Below are 22,569 nucleotides of genomic sequence, written 5' to 3'. Positions count from 1 at the left end.
ATCAATATCTGTCGGTTGAAATTCACCTGATAACGATACCTCAGATACTACCGCTACAGAGTTGTGAGGTCCTTTGCCTGGCTAGACAGTACTTCATTGGATCATTCTCTCTGGTTACGGCTCATTTTCCCTGTGTCTACACACACATCAAATAGTCTGGCCTATTCTTTACATATTATACTCTGCCCTCATACACCTGACAATAAGATTACCAAACTAACCTTCTCCACCCAAGGGGGTTACTGCACTGTAATTGTTCAGTGGCCACTTTCCTATTGGTAAGGGTAGAAGAGACTCTTTAGCTATGATAGGCAGCTCTTCTAGGAGAAGGACACTCCAAAATCAAACCATTGTTCTCTAGTCTTGGGTAGTGCCATAACCTCCTTACCATAGTCTTCCACTGTCTTGGGTTGTAGTTCTCTTGCTTGAGGGTACACTCGGGCACACTATTCTACCTCATTTCTCTTCCTCTTGTTTTGTTAAAGTTTTTATAGTTTATATAAGAGGTATTTATCTAAATGTTACTGTTCTTGAAATATTTTAATTTTCCTTGTTTCCTTTCCTCACTGGGCTATTTTTACCCATTGGAGCCCCTGGGCTTATAGCATCCTGCTTTTCCAGCTAGGGTTTTAGCTTAGTAATTAATAATAATAATAATAGTATATTGAGCTCTAAAAATTTACCAACGTGCGATTCACAGCGGTAAATGGGCTTTCAACTTTTTTCATGAATAATGTGATTACTAGTGTATGGTTTCGATTTGGAAATTTAATGTTCGTGACTAAAATACCCCTGTATGTCCCAGAGGCAAAATATATTTAATTCAGAAATAGATTAACCTTTTAAACCTTTGAATATAATCTATATTAGAATTGCATCAAATATTTATACAACCAGTATCCACATATACTAGGTAAAACAGCACATTTCAGCTTTGGACCTTAAAAATTTCTGTTATGTGCAGGATTTTAGAAGCAATACCTGTTTCGATAACCATCTGAGGGGTATTATCATGTGGCTATTATTGACTATGCCCTTCAAAGAGGATGTTTACCATGCAAATTCGAATTGAAAACTAGCCATAAGTTGCCTCGCCCATCTTAGAATCTTCTCCCTTCCCTTCATAGTCATCATCCTCATGAATAGTCAGTGGATTACAGCAGTAGTCCCTAGCTTCACATCACAATAGTGTAGTTTGTGTAGAATAAGCAAGGCAACTTGCAACTGCATTGCTCTATCTGCATGGCTTCCACTAAACCCTGCTTCTGCAGTTGATGTCATGAATTTGTGTTAAACTGCCGGCTGTGCTAATATACACAACACTATTGCACTTTGTGTGATTTCGCACCCATAGCTTGTGATATTCGGAGTAGCTGGAAAGTTCTTTGTCTTCTGCCTTCCACAGTAGCAGTTGCAAATGTGCTTTGTGTACATGGAAGTGGCGATTACTGTACTGTCTGAAGGGAGCAACATTTTGAGATGGTAATTTGAGTTCATGTTCTTAACCCTTTTACCCCCAAAAAGGACGTACTGGTACGTTTCACAAAACTCATCCCTTTACCCCCATGGACATACCGGTACGTCCTTGCAAAAAACTGCTATTTACATTTTTTTTTGCATATTTTTGATAATTTTTTGAGAAACTTCAGGTATTTTCCAAGAGAATCAGACCACCCTGACCTCTCTATGATGAAAATTAAGGCTGTTAGAGCAATTTAAAAAAAATATACTGCAAAATGTGCTTGAAAAAAAATAACCCCTGGGGGTTAAGGGTTGGAAAGTTGCAAATAGCCTGGGGGTAAAAGGGTTAAAGAAGTTGAACCTCGCCTCATTCAAGGTACAGTTCTTCTGGTCATGAAGAGCCAAGAAATTCCCTTAAAAAATTATTTTACAGTATATGGAAAAGCGAACTGATTTCCTTTCCAAAGTAATCAACAAGGCTAAATATGCAATTAACACCAATTACCCAGGATGTGCTGGATACAATCACGGTGATTCCTCGTCTCCAAGCACCAAGGATCACATCTCCATTAAAAAAATTTTGGAAGAAACATTTCTGGTCTCAGTATGTTGGCTACTATAGTCCATTTCTTTTAGCGAGGCATATTTGCACCGACTCACAGCGGTGCCCTTTTAGCTCGGAAAAGTTTCCTGATCGCTGATTGGTTGGACAAGATAATTCTAACCAATCAGCGATCAGAAAACTTTTCCGAGCTAAAAGGGCACGGTTGCGAGTCGGGGCAAATATGCCTCGCTAAAAGAAATGGACTATAGACTATAAGGGAATATAGCCTAACTCTCAGAAAATCCATGCCAGATTGGTTATCCTGTGTTTCAGTGTTTCCTTCCTACTTTTCTACGGTAGTAGTTTTGTGAAGCACTCTAATGTGACGACAAAAGTGTAGGGTTCGATAGTTATTCCAGATCACATGGTTCTCGACTGTTATACTGTACAAGAACGTAGAGTTCCCAAATGTAGTAAATCATTGTAATGTTCCCAATCACAGAAACCAATCAGGGTCCAGCACCGATCCTATGGGAAACGCAGATCGTGGAGAACAAGCGAAACACAATCTGTCTTGCAGGGAGTGTACACAATCGGTAAGACCATAAATTCACTGAAGATGATACATGAAGTGTCTGATCAAGTAACGTTGAGAAATCATGGTGAATACCTTGACTGTGTAACTAAATATATTCTCGAGGAAATTTGCATTGCAGTACGTAAGCTCTTGCCTCGCGAGCATACTATACAGTACATTCATCTTACTCCCCGACTGAGAAAAGGAGAGCTCAAGCTTGCAAAAGGCAATGTATTAGAAACAGATGTGAGAGCCATTTTATCCTGAACCCCTCGGCGCTGGGTATGTCTTCGTTACATACTGTAGCGCTTTTCTTGGTACGACCACCCTCGCATACTCAAAGATTATTGCAGATGGGTAGCTGCAGTGCTCAAACCTGTTTATATGTCTTACCCTTCAAGCGAAGACGTTTGTTTCCAAAGGAATGACTTTCATTACGCATTCTTACCTTCGCTTTCCCAAAAGCTAGAGAATACTCGTGCAGGAAAGGAAGAAAAGGGCATAGGTAGCAAGCATGCTGTACAAGCATTGATATTGGAAGGAATATTCCAGGTATGTAGTCTCTAAAATAAGGTATACTGTACTTTTACATACATTACATACTGTAGTTAAAATTCCTCACAGGGGGATGGGCTCAAATTCTCAGAGGAGCTTCTTTAGCACGAAAGTCCATAATCTTGTGAAAAATAACTATGGCAAGGGGGAGACGTTCTCTACAGCCCACAACTTTAATGTCTCTCTCGGGGAAATACCTGAGATTTAGCAGAATGGGACACCGATCGACTTAGGGCCACCTGTGTCCCATGAAAGGGAAGATGGAGAATAAAGCATTCCACTCTTCCTTGGACAATTTTACCAGCTGCCTATGTCAGACAATCTGCCATACAAGGCTCATGGACCAGCTGTCCGAGGCTTGGTTAGTAGTTAACTCTCTCAGAGAAGGAGGAGGGTGACTTCAAGGGCAGCATAGACCTTAACTTTTTCAGTGCTACAGCAGTATCTCTCACATCAGGCTCCCACCCATCATAATGGAATCAGAAGGAATCACTAAGCATGTGACATCCATTAATCCCTCCTGATGAGACTCTCTAAGGGCAAGGATGTTCTTCCTATTCCAGGGAGAAAAGGAAAGGTGTGTGGTCTCGCCTTTAGTGCTGGATCCCAGATGGGACCTTTCACCTGCAGCAAAGTGAAAAAAAAACCTGTCATATTGTCTCTCAATCATTCGTCATGATCTGAAGAAACCAGTGGAAGGATAAGAACCGATAAATACTCCAGAAGAGGGAAAGCAACTTCTAAAAGGGCCAGGGTACTTCTCTTATGTAACAATACGAGTAATGAACGTATAAGAGCAATGTTCACCGTCACCAGCCTACGGTCTTACCTGACCAAATCTTAAAGTTACTGTCAGCAAGTGAGACATACAACACTTTTTAACCCTTTTACCCCCAAAGGACGTACTGGTACGTTTCACAAAAGCCATCCCTTTACCCCCATGAACGTACCGGTACGTCCTTGCAAAAAAAAGCTATAATTTTTTTTTTTTTCATATTTTTGATAATTTTTTGAGAAAATTCAGGCATTTTCCAAGAGAATGAGACCAACCTGACCTCTCTATGATAAAAATTAAGGCTGTTAGAGCAATTTAAAAAAAACATACAGCAAAATGTGCTCGGAAAACCCCCTGGGGATTAAGGGCTGGAAATTTCCAAATAGCCTGGGGGTAAAAGGGTTAAAAAGAAAAGTACATGCTGTATGTCCAAGAAGCTTTCTGCAAAATCCATCCTAAGCAACTATTACTAGTAGCTCTACTTACTTCTGAAAATAGAGTAAGAAGAGGAGGTGCAGAAGGGAAAATAATTGTGAACTTGACTCATCTCTACGTCTCTTCCTTGCTAACACGAGTGGTTCAGAGGTTCTAATTGATCAGGAATGAGTACAAAGAAATTCCCAATCTAAAAACATGCTCAGACTTATCCGATCATATAAGATTGAAAGGTAATATAGATTTGTCCTGGAAAGACTCCAAAAAGCCAGCCATTTCCTTGAGGCTCAAGTTTCACACTCAGGTGAGGAACCAAAGCAGTACTTTAGAGTAACTGTCGGCCTGCATCCACTACCAGTCCTTTGAGTCGCCTAGAGTATGAAGACTTCCTCTCTGGAGCCCAAGTATAAATAATTGACTGAACACGACATGAAAGTACTGTACCGGTTCGGACAAGAGAAGGACTACAAGAGCCGAAGGGAGCCAGGATTGTTCCGCCACTGTGGCATGTCAGAGACAAAAACTTGTAAGGTAAGTATAGACTTGATATGGATAAAAGATGGAGAAATTAAGACAAACTAAGATTGGACCCATTGAAATGCTGTAATGTTGGGGTTCCTTAAACTCTATCTGCTATTTTGTTTCTCAACAGATGTAGTATGAGGAAATTTTCATGGCTTTATACACTGAGTACCAATCTTTCTACTCAAATTACAAACCCACAATTCCAAGGTGTTTAAAACAACAACAACAACCCCACACACAACCCATGGCTCGTGACGTGTCCATTTCCAAGGCTTACCCTTGCACCATCAAACAATAAAAAGATAACACCGTGCATCCCTTCCTAGAGATAAGCCAGCTCGATGCTTAAAAGCACATAGAGCGGCCTGATACTTAAGGGAATTGGAATATAATTCGCGGGGGTGATAATAAATCTAAGGATGCACTAAAAAGTGGACAATGATAAACCTAGTCACAAACAATAATGTCTAGATCAGAGACAGAAGTTTAGTCTGTCAACTAGGCCTATGCCCCTCTAAACCAGAGTGAGCATACAGGGAAGTGTAGTACAGGGCAACGCGCTGGCACGTCGCATGAATACCAACCTCTAGATAAGGCCGTGCCTTATTCCCTATCACGTGTATATGATGAAACATTTTGATGCTCATTTGAGCGCTAAGAGCGGTCTGTGATGGTCAGGTGTTTCCGTGTAGGAACTCTCAACTACATAGACAAAACCAACAATTGTGTTTCTTACCACGGGAGCACATGGGAATGTTTATTATAACCCTCGATTTAGAGACACCAAGGACCCTAGTCATTACAGCGAGAACGCCATGCCGATGGTTAGTCTTGTAGCGCATCCAAACTTGGACAGCAATTGCTCATACGTGTTTAAAGCATCATCATCCTTATGAGAGGGGAAGACTTTCACAGGTTACCCTTAGTGCATATATGTGGGAGCGTATCCCTGAGCCCCACCTGCCATGAGGACACCAGTGACCGTGTTCTGATAATGTTAAACACTTGGAAAGTTTCCAGGGTTCTAACAGTCAGGAGGAGATCAAGGACCGTATTACCAATCTTGATCACAAGAGAATGTCTTGTTGCTTGTACACTACTAGCGAGACAGATCGCAATTTTCTCTAATCCCCTAGAGCCATCCTCCTTCCTTTCAGTAACAAAGATTTTCTAGGAAAACAGACCAAGGGTCTGTCGAATGTTTGGGAAAAGGGAAATGAAAGTGAAGGCCTTCATCCCAACCGACAGTGAGCGACCGAGCAACAGTAGCAGGAGTGTATGCTCTTGTACAGTACCAGAGTCTTTGGTAATGCATTCTCTCTAAAATGGTTATGGAAAGAGATATACTCGGAACCTCGTGACATTTTGTGAGTGGTCATCCTGTACTTTGCTAAACAGCTGTATCAGAAGAATCGGACGAAGAGTATGCATGATTCTCTTACTGGGTACCAATATGACAAGTCTTATAGATGACACATTGATGAACCTACTCAGTGAGTATCGATATGAAAAGTCTGATAAGAGCCCTTCTCTCTCTACAAAGAGGAAGATTAGTACCCTCACCAGGAATAATCCAAGGAGTTAGTGTCTGGTAAAAGAAGGACTGTTCACCTGAACTGGTGTAAACAGTATGTCACAGGTTATGTACGTATCATTTAAAAGGTACTCCCTACCTAATCGAGCAGTAATGACTGATATCTACCTGCGCACTATTAGGATCCAGGAAGAACACGACCTAAAACCATATCAGCCTATCACCAGACACACAAACGCTAACAGACCTCAAAAGCACTTTCGTTTTGCTATACTGTCAATTATGTTGTACAATCTATCTTAAGTCTTGCCTTCTCTATCATAAGGCTTTATACTACACAGTATTCTTGAAGTTGTATAGAAACTGTTACTAGATTGCAGAATGATCTTTCTAATCTGGTGGTTGAATTAGTGGAACTTCAGAAGTTGAAACTTTGTTGCAAATGCTTTTCTACAGAACAGGTTGATGCAAGTCTTGTTTCTTAGTTTACAAATAATATTAATTTCAAAGTTGTTACTAATTTTGAAACATTCTATATTTTTTTTCCATTATCTCTAATACAGTACCGTTAGTTTATTTATTTCTCTTATTTTCTTTCTGCAATGGGAAGCTTTCTCTTATAGCTTAGCTAGTTATAATAGTAATAACTAGAGTGGCACTCGGTAGAGCGCAGACCTCAAACACGGCAGCTAATTTCACGACCTTGACATTTTACCGAGGACCTTCAAAATTAAATCACTTCCACTTCCCAACATTAAGATTAATCCCTAAAAGTATCACTACTATCCAAGTAAAATTGTGGCCTGGAAGCTATTCACATACAAACGACCTTGACCTTTAACCTAGGACTTTGAAAATTGAATCACTTCCATGACAACATAAATATTAATCCGTAAAAGTCTCACTATGAGTGAAAATATGGCCATTAAGTTGTTCACACAAAAACGACCTTTCACTTGACCTTGACGTTTGACCTAGGACTTTCAAAACCGAATCATTTCCAAGTCTCAACACAAAATAAATCACTATCTATGAGTAAAATTGTGGCCAGGCGGTTGTTCCCACACAAACAACCCTTTGGTTGTGGTGGCCGATGTGGTAACGTCCCTTGACTAGGGTTCAAGTCCCGATCAAACTCAAGTTTCATCGGTTGCTGTTGGAGCCCTTAGGTTTACCGTATATCATCTTGCTTTTCCAACTAGGGTTGTAGCCAAGCTTGAACTAATAATACAACCTCCCAGATGTTGTTTCATAACACCCATCCACATGCGAACTTTTCTCTTCCGTTCCTTCACAACAATTGTGTGGGCTGGATGTCCCATAAGACATAGCGGGTGATTACTAGATATAGATATATATATATATATATATATATATATATATATATATATATATATATATATATATATATATATATATATATATATATATATATATATATATATATATATATATATATATATATATATATATATATATATATATATATATATATATATATATATATATATATATATATATATATATATATATATATATATATATATATATATATATATATATATATATATATATATATATATATATATATATATATATATATATATATATATATATATATATATATATATATATATATATATATATATATATATATATATATATATATATATATATATATATATATATATATATATATATATATATATATATATATATATATATATATATATATATATATATATATATATATATATATATATATATATATATATATATATATATATATATATATATTATATATATATATATATATATATATATATATATATATATATATATATATATATATATATATATATATATATATATATATATATATATATATATATATATATATATATATATATATATATATATATATATATATATATATATATATATATATATATATATATATATATATATATATATATATATATATATATATATATATATATATATATATATATATATATATATATATATATATATATATATATATATATATATATATATATATATATATATATATATATATATATATATATATATATATATATATACAGTATATATATATATATATATATATATATATATATATATATATATATATATATATATACAGTATATATATATATATATATATATATATATATATATATATATATATACTGTATATATATATATATATATATATATATATATATATATATATATATATATATATATATTTTTTTTTTTTGTCAAGTATTTGAGTTTCCCGAACATCAAAGATTTGTCATAGGCCACAGAACCTAACAAACCTACCTAACCTAACCTACTGTATTAGTTCCCAGGTCTAAGACCTACACGCAATAGACCAGGGAACTACTAGGTTAGGTTAGGTGGTTTGTTAGGTTCCGTGGCCTTTTACAAATTTTGAAAGTGTTATAGTGACAAGGGATTCTACCGCTTGCCAGAACATGAGAGAAGTGAAATTGATTAAGAATGGTATTTATCTCGTTCCGAAATAAAATATGAAGCTAATTTTACGATTTAAGAAGTACAATTATGATTTAGCGGTCCCTTGCAAGGAGCAAAGCCATTAGGGAAGCAAAATCAGGGTTAAGACTTAGTCCTAGGGTTAAGGATAAGGCAACCTAAGGGGCGGGAGTCACATGGTAGGTAAGGATACGGCTTCTAAGTTAGGTTAAGAGGAACTTTCAGGTAGCTAGTGTTGTCTGTTTCCATTTAAAAATGCGATTTTTCTGCCATAACTTTGGAAATTACGGTACGTTTGAACATTACATTTTACCGACTGGTTATCTTGTGTTTATTATGCATTTCTGACCATTATTGTAGCTATAATTATTATTATTAATTGTTAAGCTTCAACCCTAGTCCCAAGGGCTCTAACAGGGATAATGCTTTGGGCATAATACTACCAATCCTTGATTATTATAGATGGGGGCTCAAAAACTTATCAATGGGTAGTTTGGCTAAAAAAAAATCATGGCCAGTAATACATAGAAGATAAAAAATAGGAAAAATATAATGATAAAGGGTGGAGCTACAGTACTTGACTAGAAATAAATGTATCAATATAGGCCTATTAACTGAAAGGAGATTAGAGAGAGCAAGATTATGTATAAAAATGTGTATAGTAATTAAAAAAAGAAAACAATATTGTGAATATCTACCATTAAAATGTGTATAGTAATTAAAAAAAGAAAACAATATTGTGAATATCTACCATTAAAATGTTTAAGGGGAAGGGGTGTACGTATGATAGCGGCCACCTGTATGTATTATCATGTCTAACTTAGAATACGGCAGTGTAAGGGGGGTTGCAGGGGGGGCCTTAGCCCCCCGTTAGGTAACTAAGTAAGGACACGACACAGCTTGTAGGTTAGGTTAGGGGGGATAGTTAATGTACATTTTTAACGCACGCGTGAGGAACTGGCCGCTGATATACAAAGGCTCCAAGGGGAAATTTTTACCTCGGACTTACAGTAGAAGCCTGCAGAGGCCATCTTTGATATTTTATGGCCTAATATATGTTGAATACCCACAAAATATTACAAAACCAACAGTGAATATTTACCGTAAAAAAAGTTTATTTAAGGTCATGGTAGTTTATCCAAACCATCTTTGACATTTTATGATCTAATATGGCATGTTGATTACCCACAGAATATTACGAAACAGATAGTGAATATTTACCCTTAAAACGTTTAAATGTGAAGGTGAAAGGGTTAATTTATACCTCGGCCACACAGTAGTAGCCTGACCCGGTCATACTTGATATTCTAAGGCCTAATATATCATGTCCAGCCTAAAAAATATTAATAAAAATTATGTATCGATTGCCAAACCGTATTTAGGTCAGGAACATTAAATGATTGAGCCATAGTGCGTAACAATTTAACAATTTCTCGTACACGTAACATTAGTCAATAATTAGAATCTTAAAGACATGAGTCATACAAGACTAAGGTCGATGATTCAATGATTCAACTATAGAGATAATTTAATTTAGGCCTATGACACGAATTACAGCCGTATAAGAGAATGAAAGATGATAAATTAACATAAATATCCATTAATTTCGCCATTACAGACAGTCATAATTACGTGAAGGTTGATTCATAATCTGAAGACCAACAATATCTAACCATATTAACAGAAATTACACAACATATGTTAAAAATCAACAGAAATTACATAAAATATGTTAAAAATCAACAGAAATTGCCCCGAAAATGTAAAAAACTAAAAGATTTATTAATCCATTAGGCCTATGCCAAAAATTACAGCCGTATAAGGGAATGAAAGATGACAAATTACCATAAATATCTAACCATATTAACAGAAATTACACAAAATATGTTAAAAATCAACAGAAATTGCCCGGAAAATGTAAAAAAATTAAGATTTATTAATACATTTCGCCATTACAGACAGTTATAACTACGAGAAGGTTGATTCACAAACTGAAGACCAACAATATCTAACCATATTAAGAGAAATTACACAAAATATGTTAAAAATCAACAGAAATTACCCCTAAAATGTAAAAAAACTAAGATTTATTAATCCATTCCGCCATTTTAGATTGGGCGTAGCCTCGACCAGCCTGTAAAGCAGGTCATATAAAACCTAATATAAAGTTAACCTGCACGTGGACTACTCACCTTCGAGGCTGTCGGTGGTCTTTTAGAATTGACCGAAGAAGAGCTTTCCATAATGCACTTATTCGATTTCCATTATTAGAACTATTAACTCAATAAAAACGCCAATATGGCGTCCTTCTCCATTCACACTCACAACCGTTACTCTTTTTATCTTAATATCTCTAAGATCGTGACTCCAGGTGACTTTATTCTATCAAACGATGGATCTAGGATGATTAAGGATGGTTTTTAAATAAGGTTAAACGAAGAGTTCGACCGCGAGGTTGGGGTAATTTTCACATTGAAAATACTTTCTGAAAAGCAGTCGCCATTATTCGTGAGTTGGCTTAGGTTGGCTTTCGGCTCGTTCGAGCTGTGAAGGGGGGCGAAGTGTCTCGTTTCCCAAGTAGACCATTAACGAAATTAGACATTTCATGAAGAGTTTAGTTTTATATTTCATCTTTAAGACTTTTTATTTCATCTTTAAGACTTTTTATTTCATCTTTAAGACTTTTTATTTTACATCTAAATTTTATTTAACGTTGATAAAACCAATATATTTCCAAAATTCTTCTTGTGGACATCGATTACGACGTTTCCCATAGAGACCATTAAAAAATTAGACATTTCATGAAGAGTTTAGTTTACTATTTCATCTTTAAGAATATAATTTACATCTCAATCTTATTTAACGTTGATAAAACCAATATATTTCCAAAATTATTCAAAAAAGCAAAGTCTCGTTTCCCACGGAGGCCATTAAAAAATTAGACATTTCATGAAGAGTTTAGTTTTCTATTTCATCTTTCAGACTTTTTATCTTATATAAAAAATCTTATTTAACGTTATTTTACATCTCAATCTTATTTAACGTTGATAAAACCAATATATTTCCAAAATTATTCAAAAATTCTTCTTATGGACTTCGATTACGACGTTTCTCGTTTCCCAAAACGACCATTATTAAATCAAGAAATTCTCCGTTTAATGAGCAATTTAGTTTTCTGTTTCTTCTTTAAAACTGTTTATTTTTATCACCATTTTAATTAACGTTGATAAAACCGATAGATTTTCCAAATAACTCCAAATCTCTTCGTATGATTGACATTGGCTATGACGTATCTAGGGCAGTGTTGCCAGGTTGGCCTTTTTTCAGGCCAAAAAAAAAAAATAAAGAAAAAAACTCAAACTTGGCCTTTTTGAAATTGGTTGGCCTTTGATAATATGGAAAAAAGGTCGCCCTTAAATACTATATTTTTGGCCTATTTCTAATAATGGGCTGGCCTTTTAAAGCTACGGTTGATTAGAAATTGACCTTTTCTCATTTAGAAAACCTGGCAACACTGATTTTTTGCATCAGGGTTGCCAGGTTTTCTAAATGAGAAAAGGTCAATTTCTAATCAACAGAGGCTTTAAAAGGTCAACCCATAAATAGAAAAAGGTCAAAAATATAGTATTTAAGGCTCGGCTTTTTTCATATTACTAAAGGGCAACCTATTTAAATACAAAAGGTCATATTTGAGTTTTTTTTTGGCCGGAAAAAAGGCCAAACTGGCAACCCTGTTTTGCATGGCAACCGTTCGATAAATGATTTACAAATGAATTCTTTCATACAAAGGAAATAAATTGTATATATTATTACTAAAATGTGTAAAAATTATTTATAAACTAATATCTATTACAAACTGTAAACTTTATCAATTTCTTAAATGTAATAATTTCCATTTTGGCCTTAACCTGAGTGGGGCCAAATATGTCAATAACTTATTGGAAAAATTAATGGAGGGAGATTTTTTTTTCTTTTCTAATGGCACTTAAAAATTAAGGCTAGATATTGAAATAAATCCCGGTTTATAGCAAACCATTGCTTATTTTAATACATACACATATAGGCCTATATATTATTATTATCATTATTATTATTACTATTACTATCCAAGCTACAACCCTAGTTGGAAAAGCAAGATGCTATAAGCCCAGGGGCTCCAACGGGGAAAAATAGCCCAGTGAGGAAAGGAAATAAGGAAATAAATAAATGAAGAAAACAAATTAACAATAAACCATTCTAAAATAGGTAACAACGTCAAAACAGACATGTCAAATATAAACTATTAACAACATCAAAAACAAATATGTCATATATATATATATATATATATATATATATATATATATATATATATATGAATGAGTGTTTGCGCAACTTGATTGTCCTTATAACAGTAGGCCTATATATAAGATCAATTTTAATAGTCCAAACTCATTAACATAACGAAAACAATATTATCATTTTCATTTTGAAGATTTTAACGTGAATATACAGGCGGATAGATAGTGGAGCTGCCAGACATGCTGTCTTTATTTAAACCGAATTTCTAAAATAAAAATTATACTATGAAAATCTAAGTATTAATGTTATGAATTATATCATAATAGAATATAAATATAACACCAAATCTAGCTTTTCATAAGTTTCTTATTTCTATTTCACACTTTTCAACGTCTGCATATTCGAGTAATCAGGATTTTTGGTGATAAAAGGAAAAAAAATAGACAAAAAATGCTTACTAAAGAAAATGGAGTTCAGGTAGCCCATACTATGCTATTTCTTAAGTAGCCTTGTTAGGCTACATGTACTTTTAAACCCCTTCATCCATTTCAACTTCATACATTTATCTATTGATGTGCAGAGATGTTCGAATCGTCATAAAGTATTAGATATTAATTGTCAAATCCTCATATTTACAAAATCTAGCTCAGGGACATCATTTTGGTACACCCTAAAAGCCTAAGATTGATTGATTTCGAGTTTTCTGACATCACGAGACAAGCCCTTAGTGTGACGTTACAAGAGCTGTTGTGGTAAATTTAGGGGGATTACCCCCCCCCCTTTAAGCTAGTTGTTTATTATCAAATATAAATGTAAGCAAAAATCAAAACTTATGATAATATTGACAGCAGTTTTTCTTCTTGCTATTGTCGCATTATTATCATTATTACTATTATTATTATAATTATTATTATTATTACTTGCTAAGCTACAACTCTAGTTAGAAAAATATCCCAGCAAGGAAAGGAAACAGAAATAAATAAACTATATGAGTAGTAATGAACAATAAAAAAAAAAATGTTTTAAGAAACATTTTGAGAAGATTGAAAACTTCTATGCAATTGTTCCTACACTGCCTTCCGGATCAATAGGGACAACGCTTTCTGATACCTCCTTCATCGACCATAAGGGTAGCGCACGGTCGTCTCCTCAGCATATGTTCCTATACAGTAGTTCCTGAAATATATTGGTTAACAGGCAGCATTCCCCTTACCATTGGGTTGGGTGACAACAGGAATATGGAATGGTCTGTCCTAGTAGTAGCATGACGAACTCCGTCTTGTGTACTCCTCTTCAAGAATCTACTTTCCACAAACATAGCGGAGGAGGGATCAGGCGCTAACCGGAGTTTCCTCTCAAGAACCACACGCCGAATGGTACCCCGTATGCTGTTTGTGTCTCTTCTCTAATCGGAGGAAACTCCTCAATTTCTGCAGTAAAAATACCGTTTAGTCACCAATTCGACTTTTCAACTTGGGTTCAGACATAGACTCATCATAATAACCGACAGGATTCTTGAGGAGAGGGGGCAGTCTTGACCTCCTACATACTTCAAGCCGCATGGAGCGTTTCACGAGTCCTCAGGTCTCTTAAAAGTACCTCCTTGAGCCTATAGTAGGCCAGCACAGCAAATAAGAAAATGGCATATATTTTCCTGTGCCACTGGTCATTATAATGTATAAAAGATCTCCATCACTTTGGTTTAGGAGTTCGTGACTAGGACCTAGATTCCAGCCGCCCATTACTTTGTCCTATTTCATCTCCTCCCTACAAAGGCACCTTGTGCAGAATGATTTACCTTCCTAGGGGGGGAGGGGCACTACAATTCTTCTTTCAGTATGGAAGGAAAAATGAAGGAGATTCTAAGACTGTTTTCTTTCTAGCTTTGTGCAACAACTGGACATGTGCTTCCACAAGAGGACAAGAGTACCGCCCCAGGTTTGATCAAACAAAGACAAACTATCGGATCTCATGATGAACCTGTCAGTATTATGTTTTGTCAAAGGCAGTAATCTGTTAGAAATTGATCACCATCACCTACTAGGAAGGTCACAGATTCCTAGATAACTTTATCTTGGAAATGGTATCTTTATCTATTAAAGTGTTTATTTCCCATTTGGATGGGGTAAGCATAGTTGCCTTCATTTGAATGACTTTGCATTGGCTTTGGGGTAGATCATGGTCCCGATTGAATGCCTTGTCTGACATCGCTTAGACCCCAGAAGTATAAGTTCGTGTGTTGTACCAGGCACCAACGTCCTTCCTCCCAGCAGCGAGTAATCCTGGCACGGTTAGGTAGACAGTTTGAGACGTGTGAGTTACGAACTGGTGGCATGGCTCAACAGATCATGCAGCAAATCTAGCTCCTTCACAGTAATTGGTTAATTTTTATAATAATACTATATAACTTTTTGCATTATAAAAAAGAAAAAAAGAAAAACCATGTTATCATAGGTGTTTTGAACATTTATAATGGTTTAAACAGGAGGCAAATTACTGTTTTTGAGCTATTGGACTCCAAACTCCAGTCCCCAAAAAACCAGTTTCACACAAAAACACAAGAAAAAGGGCATGTTTGTGGGCCCCCCCCCCACCAGGAAATGGCGTATTCATAGATGTTAGCCACTATAGGAATCGATTCTCCAACCACCCTACAAAACACTAAGATCACATACTAAGACAGGGTTGCGATCGTCAGAAAATAGAGTAAAAATTATCACCAATCGAATTTTTCACGGGAAGTTTAAAAATGAAATAAAGAATTCACTAGTTTTGTAAATGCCTGTCCCAACAAACTACAAAGGCTCCGAATCAAATTTCACTGTAAAGGACGTGGGGCCGTATGTATGATAGCGGCCACCTGTAAATATTATCATGCCTAATTTAGAATACGGCAGTGTAAGGGGGAGTTAGCGTCCCCCCAACAGGTAAGTAGGTAAGGACACGGCTTGTTGGTTAGGTTGGGGGGAATGTTTAGCTTAGCTGGTGCCCATTTTTAATGAACACGTGAGGAACTGGCCGCTGATGTACAAAGGCTCCAGGACGTGTCCCAACCCACTACAAACTTAACAGAGGGATACGAATGTTTATTGATGGGACAACATTAAATTGTATGGGGTGTGTGTATGTATGATAGCGGCCACCTGGATGTATGATTACAGCTAACTTAGAATACAGCAGTGTAAGGGCGGCTGCAGGGGGGGGGGGGGCTCCTTAGGTAAGGACAAGGCTTGTAGGTTAGGTTAGGGGAGGAAAGTTGAGTTTAGTTGATGGCCATTTTTAATCCATAAGGGTAGAACTGGCCGCTGTCATACAAAGGCTCCAATTGTATAAATGAATGATTCTTAGCCTGGGACCACACGGGCTCTATCTATCTGGAAAGTTTGGTAACCAAGCAGGAGCTAGCCATGTTATGGCGCGGATCAAAACCAGACTTAGAAAATTCCAGAGGTGGGCGAAACTTTTTTTTTTGACCAACCGCTTCAGATTTCATCGTGAAACATAATGAACTAGTATATAATGATTAATTGATATATGATGATTAAAATCACGTGGGGAACATTATATTGTTGTAAAATAAAACCCAGTAATTGTCCTTCCAGCAAATATTTTCCCTGTTGGGGCCCCTGGGCTTATAGCACCCTGCTTTTCCAACTAGGGTTGTAGCTTAGCATATAATAATAATAATAATAAAAATTGAAATAGCTGGAAAACAAAAGTTCATATATTTGTCAAGATACTGAAGTCTCCTACGATTACCATTATATTCCTTTGATAATTTGTTTATATCGATACAAGTGATGTCAAGAAAAATAACATTATATAATTACCATGCTAAGAGGTGATCCTTTCTCGACAGCTGGTTAATACGGACTTGAGTAAATGCGTGCAAAAGATAACTGAACATTACTGATTTATAGCTGTTCACTCCATAATACGAGTTTGCAGACAGTATTTAAGATGTAAATCTCCTTAGTTTATATTACTTGAATCCTTAAAGTTTTTTTTAACGTGACACACTAGCAATCGTAGTCTATTTTTACTACTTTCTACTCCACGGGACCACGGCAGGAATAATCAGGTTGCCAGGTTTTCTAAATGAGAAAAGGTCAATTTCTAATCAACAGAGGCTTTAAAAGGCCAACCCATTAATAGAAAAAGGTCAATAATATAGTATTTAAGGCTCGGCTTTTTTCATATTACTAAAGGCCAACCTATTTGAATACAAAAGGTCAAATTTGAGTTTTTTGGGGCCGGAAAAAAGGCCAAACTGGCAACCCTAGGCAGGATTGCCAGATTATTTCCACTGGATTATCGTACATAAGCCTTAAAATTGTCATTTTTAAACACAGTTATCGTACACACTTTCAACATAATCAATAAAGAGTTACATGATTAGCTTATTTTAGTATATCTGTTTAATTAAAGACATACACACACATATGTATATACCTAAGGTATGTATCGTACATCGTACCGGACCTAAAATAATCGTACATTTATGGTAATTATCGTCCACATGGCACCCCTGCTCCACGGTACACCAGTATAGTATAATTACGTTGGGTCTTTCCTCTGTAACGGCACCCCGCAATTTTTTATTTTTGTAGATTGTGCACTATTCTAATATTTTTTTAATTTTTCACAATTTGCTCCTATATTCAAAGATATCTCCTTGCTGTTTATCTGAAATGAAAACAAGCTCATTGCTGTCTTCTTTCTCTTTCTGTGTGATTTCATTAGGAAAATGTACTAATTTATTGTTTTCCAAAGAAAAAAAATACACCCTTCACCACAGTATTTCCATTTTCGTTCATCTCGTTTTTTTAAATTTTGTCTTGATATACCTAGTGTATTAACTGAATCATCCAAATTCTGTTCTCGATGTTCTGTTTGGTGTATAACCTCAATTTCTGTTGGTGATATTTTTTTTATTTCTAATTCATTTTCACTTATTATATAAATGAATTTATTGCTGTTTCTGCATTTCCTCTATTATTTTGTAGTCTCTCACCTGCAAACGCTATTTCTATGACTTAAAATCCCAAATCTTCTTGTGTTCAATACCAAGTTGTAGGGAGACAGTGGATGCTTCACAACTCTGTTTTATTCCCCCTGAGATTTTTATGTTTCTTATACTTTTATCATTTACATATAATTCTCTTATATCATTTATATAAATCTTCACAATATAATTTACTGTACAGTATCTGGTTCCTAACCGATAACTCTGCAAAAAAGTTTGCTGCCACTCTATTACTTAATAGATAGGTGCAAAGCCTTTAATATCATAAAACTGTAATAGATTCTTTCCCTGAAACCATAAACAATTATCTTGGAGAAAATACAAAATTTACTTTTCTCCCACTCTGCATTGAAATCAGTTGGGATACTATATAAGATTTGGCAATCTATTGTAATGAATTTGTTAATTTACTCTCATCATTTATTTATATCCTCTCCTCACTGGGCTATTTTTCCTTATAGGAGCCCTTGGGCTTTTAGAATCTTGCTTTTCCAACTAGGGTTATAGCTTGGCTAGTAATAATACTAATAAATTCTTTGAGTAATCTTTGACCATGAATGTATCCACAGTATAATAATATCACAAATTTTGGGTAATTTGTATTTTTACTAACAGTACTTACCTCGAACTACTTTCTTAGGAGTATCTGGGATCTTCTCCCATCCAACCAGAGTTTTGTGTAACTTACCCTAAACCCATTTTCTATGAGGGGTAACCTCAGGCGGAGTGATACGCGCCCTGAGGCTAACCCCGGGTCAGAGAGCATGCTTGCTCAGGTCTCGATCTCCAGTAAGTTCTCTGGTCTCGTCGCGATAACATCTCGACGCTCTCTCCTTACCCAGTGCGACCCTTTGTGTCCCCGACCCCCTTTGGGTCTCACGCGGTCCCCATGTGGACATAATAATTCATAGATTCTGGGCCATTGGCCCACTGCTGGGGCCAGGGAACCCATTCAATACCGAGGGGCAACTTGAAGAAAACTGTGGTGGTCTACCGGAAACATTCCTGCCAGTCCTGGGGCTCAAGTCCCACTCAAGCTTAATAGTTTCTTGTAGTGTCTGTAAGCTAGCCATCCTTGTGAGCTAGAATGGGAGGTTTGGGGGAGCCTACAGTTCTACCTGCTGAGTCATCAGGTACAGGTTTGGACAAGCGTAAGTTCTACTTGCCGAGTCATCAGCAGCCATTGCCTGGCCCTTCCTGGTTATAGCTTGGGTGAACCATGTGCTGATTGTATGTATATATGGTTAGTATCTAGGGCATTGTCCTAGTAACTAGGGGGGCATAATGTCACTGTCCCTTGCCTCTAACATTGAGCGGCTTTTAAAAACACGGTTGCATCTCCGGGCCAAAGGGACGCAGCAAATACATTTTAGGTAAGTCAACATTATAATGCAGGAAATGCATTAAAGGTACATTATGATTAATAAATCTATATAATACAATATAATACAAGAGTTAGACTTGTACAATATGTGTTTGCGACATAAGGGGTGAAAAAAAAAAAAGACTGATTTCTCTACAAGTTTTATTGTATTAGTTTTATGGTTAAAACTTTACCTTACATTTAGAAATAAAAAAATGAACAGTAACCAATTACTAATGATAAGAGAAACAACAAGCATATAAACTTTCATTGAAAAAAAGTTTACTAATTCAGTGTTTTAAATGTACAGTCTAACAAAATCTGCATATATATCACTTGCAGACATCAAAACCTATAAAAATACTAGGATAAATCATCCAACACAAAAACATAAATTAATGATGACAATGAATCTTGGATTATCCAAAAATGTGATGAACAATGAACTATTTGTCACTGAAAATAAGATGAATATAAATGGAAGAATTCCTCGGAATTTCCCATTTTTACAAGTTAGGGCAAAAAATGGTCTGGAATGCCACATTTAAACACGACTAGATCAAGGTCCTCAAAATTTTACTTCACCTAAGCTCAAACAAGCTGAGAAACGGCCATATCCCCCACAAAAGCACAGGGGGCTCAAGGTGTTACAATACCTTGTATTTATCTTTACCTTAGCTTCGGCCACATCCCCACAAAAGCACAAGGGGCTCAAGGTGTTACAATACCTTTTTTATTCTTTAGCATAGCTTCTCCTCAAAAATTTTACCCACCTAAGCTTATACAAGCTAAGAAAGGGCCACATCCCCCACAAAAGCAAAGGGGGCTCAAGGTGTTACAATACCTTTTTTAATCTTTAGCGTAGCTTCTCAAAATTTTACTTCACCTAAGCTTATACAAGCTGAGAAATGGCCATATCCCCCACAAAAGCACAGGGGGCTTAAGGTGTTACAATACCTTGTATTTCTCTTTAGCTTAGCCTCTCCTCAAAATTTTACCCACCTAAGCTTATACAAGCTGAGAAAAGGGCATATCCCCCACAAAAGAAAAGGGGCTTTAGGTGTTACAATGCCTTGTATTTATCTTTAGCTCAGCTTTTCAAAATTTTACTTCACCTAAGCTCAAACAAGCTGAGAAATAGCCATATCCCCCACAAAAGCAAAGGGGGCTCAAGGTGTTACAATACCTTTTTTAATCTTTAGCGTAGCTTCTCAAAATTTTACTTCACCTAATCTCAAACAAGCTGAGAAATGGCCATATCCCCCACAAAAGCACAGGGGGCTTAAGGTGTTACAATACCTTGTATTTCTCTTTAGCTTAGCCTCTCCTCAAAATTTTACCCACCTAAGCTTATACAAGCTGAGAAAAGGGCATATCCCCCACACAAGAAAAGGGGCTTTAGGTGTTATAATATCTTGTATTTATCTTTAGCCCAGCTTCTCAAAATTTTACTTCACCTATGCTCATACAAGCTGAGAAACGGCCATATCCCCAAAAAGCAGAGGCTCAAGGTGTTACAGTACCTTTTATTTTATCTTTAGCTTAGCTTTATCTTCACAGCTTTCAAAGGAGTAAAATTGTTGTTAAGAAAAACATCTTCCTGGGTGGCAAAAACAGATGAACATTACACTGCATTACAGAAGAGACTGGGCAGTATATAATAAACGCTGCAAAACAAAGACTCAAGAATCGGAACCACGAAAAAGTTGATATTTCTAAGAATATAAACTTGTATATATGCTGCTTATCTACCTCAAGACAATGAAATTCTGATAATCTCCATGCTAATATAACTATACAGTATTACAACTGCATTCTCTCATCCAAGGTCTTTAGAAGCTATAACAATGAAAATATAAGATTTTACCAGTTTAAGTTATAAATCCCAGGGATAAAAATAAGAACGAATGAAAAAATTCCTGTCATTTCAAAACTGATGAGAAAAATAAATTATCGGACAAAATTTTATTTAAGAATAAAGTTTTAAATCACTGTAGCAGATTGCATGCTATTTCTAAAGTTCAAGTTAAGGCACAATATACCCCAAAAATGTATAATGAACTACAAAAGTAATTATAATATTTTCCATGTTACAAAGGCTTCATTAACCACAATATGTACTAAACTATTTTTTTTATAAATTGATAATTGTAAAGAAGAAACTTGATACTATATATACTGTATGTATGTGTATGTATGTATGTATCTCTCTCTCTCTCTCTCTCTCTCCATATACAGGTATATATATATATACATATATAATATATATATATATATATATATATATATATATATATATATATATATATACATAATATATTGTATATATATATGGAGAGAGAGAGAGAGAGAGAGAGAGGAGAGAGAGAGAGAGAGAGAGAGAGAGAGAGAGAGAGAGAGAGAGAGAGAGAGAGAGAGAGAGAGAGAGAGAGATTCATTTAATTTTTTTTTATAAAATCTAAACATTGTTATTTCTTGTGTAGATATGCATCGACAGTATAATGTTCACTTAGTTAAATAAACTTAATATTGGTATACATTATTCTTGCTTCTTTTCCATATACCTGTACTGTACTGTGTATTAGCCCTCTTTCCTTTACTGTATATATTTTCCTCACTTTCACACCTGCCTACATTACAAACAAACGAGCATGTGTGGTAATTTTATTTCTGGCGAGGGTTGCATCATACATAAAAGAAATTAATTACAGGGAGGTTTTGATATGAAAAATAAACAAAATATCTACTAGTTATATAAACCAAAAATGCAAATTTTCATCCATCTTCCAACGCTGGCCAAAGTAATAATAGTGATACTGTTAAGTTTAATCAAGAGCTTAAAACAATACGAAAAGCAGAAAAACATGCAATTTATATTACATCAGACTATCCTGTATCAGTATTAATTAACTATAGAAAAACAATTATTTGCAAAACCTGACCAATATAAAATAGTATTCATATGTAATA

The 22,569-nt window shown here is 35.5% G+C and overlaps 1 protein-coding gene across 3 annotated transcripts in view; it reads right to left on the bottom strand.

The window, feature by feature from the left end:
- The window catches only part of LOC137655614 (dentin sialophosphoprotein-like), a 180,486-nt gene extending 163,225 nt beyond the window's left edge, over window positions 1-17,261 (bottom strand). Inside the window, exon 1 of one of the 3 annotated variants that reach the window (XM_068389525.1) lies at window positions 17,041-17,261. In XM_068389525.1, the coding sequence (XP_068245626.1) occupies window positions 17,041-17,043 (3 nt within the window). In that variant the 5' untranslated portion in view covers window positions 17,044-17,261. Of the gene's footprint in view, window positions 1-11,121; window positions 11,475-17,040 lie in introns of those variants that run through there. The other 2 variants (XM_068389524.1, XM_068389526.1) reach the window with 2 other exon arrangements.
- Between the last annotated feature and the right edge of the window lie 5,308 nt (window positions 17,262-22,569).

This window comes from Palaemon carinicauda, chromosome 16 (genome assembly GCF_036898095.1).
Source record: "Palaemon carinicauda isolate YSFRI2023 chromosome 16, ASM3689809v2, whole genome shotgun sequence".
NCBI lineage: Eukaryota > Metazoa > Arthropoda > Malacostraca > Decapoda > Palaemonidae > Palaemon > Palaemon carinicauda.
This window is presented reverse-complemented; position numbering and strand designations above follow the sequence as displayed.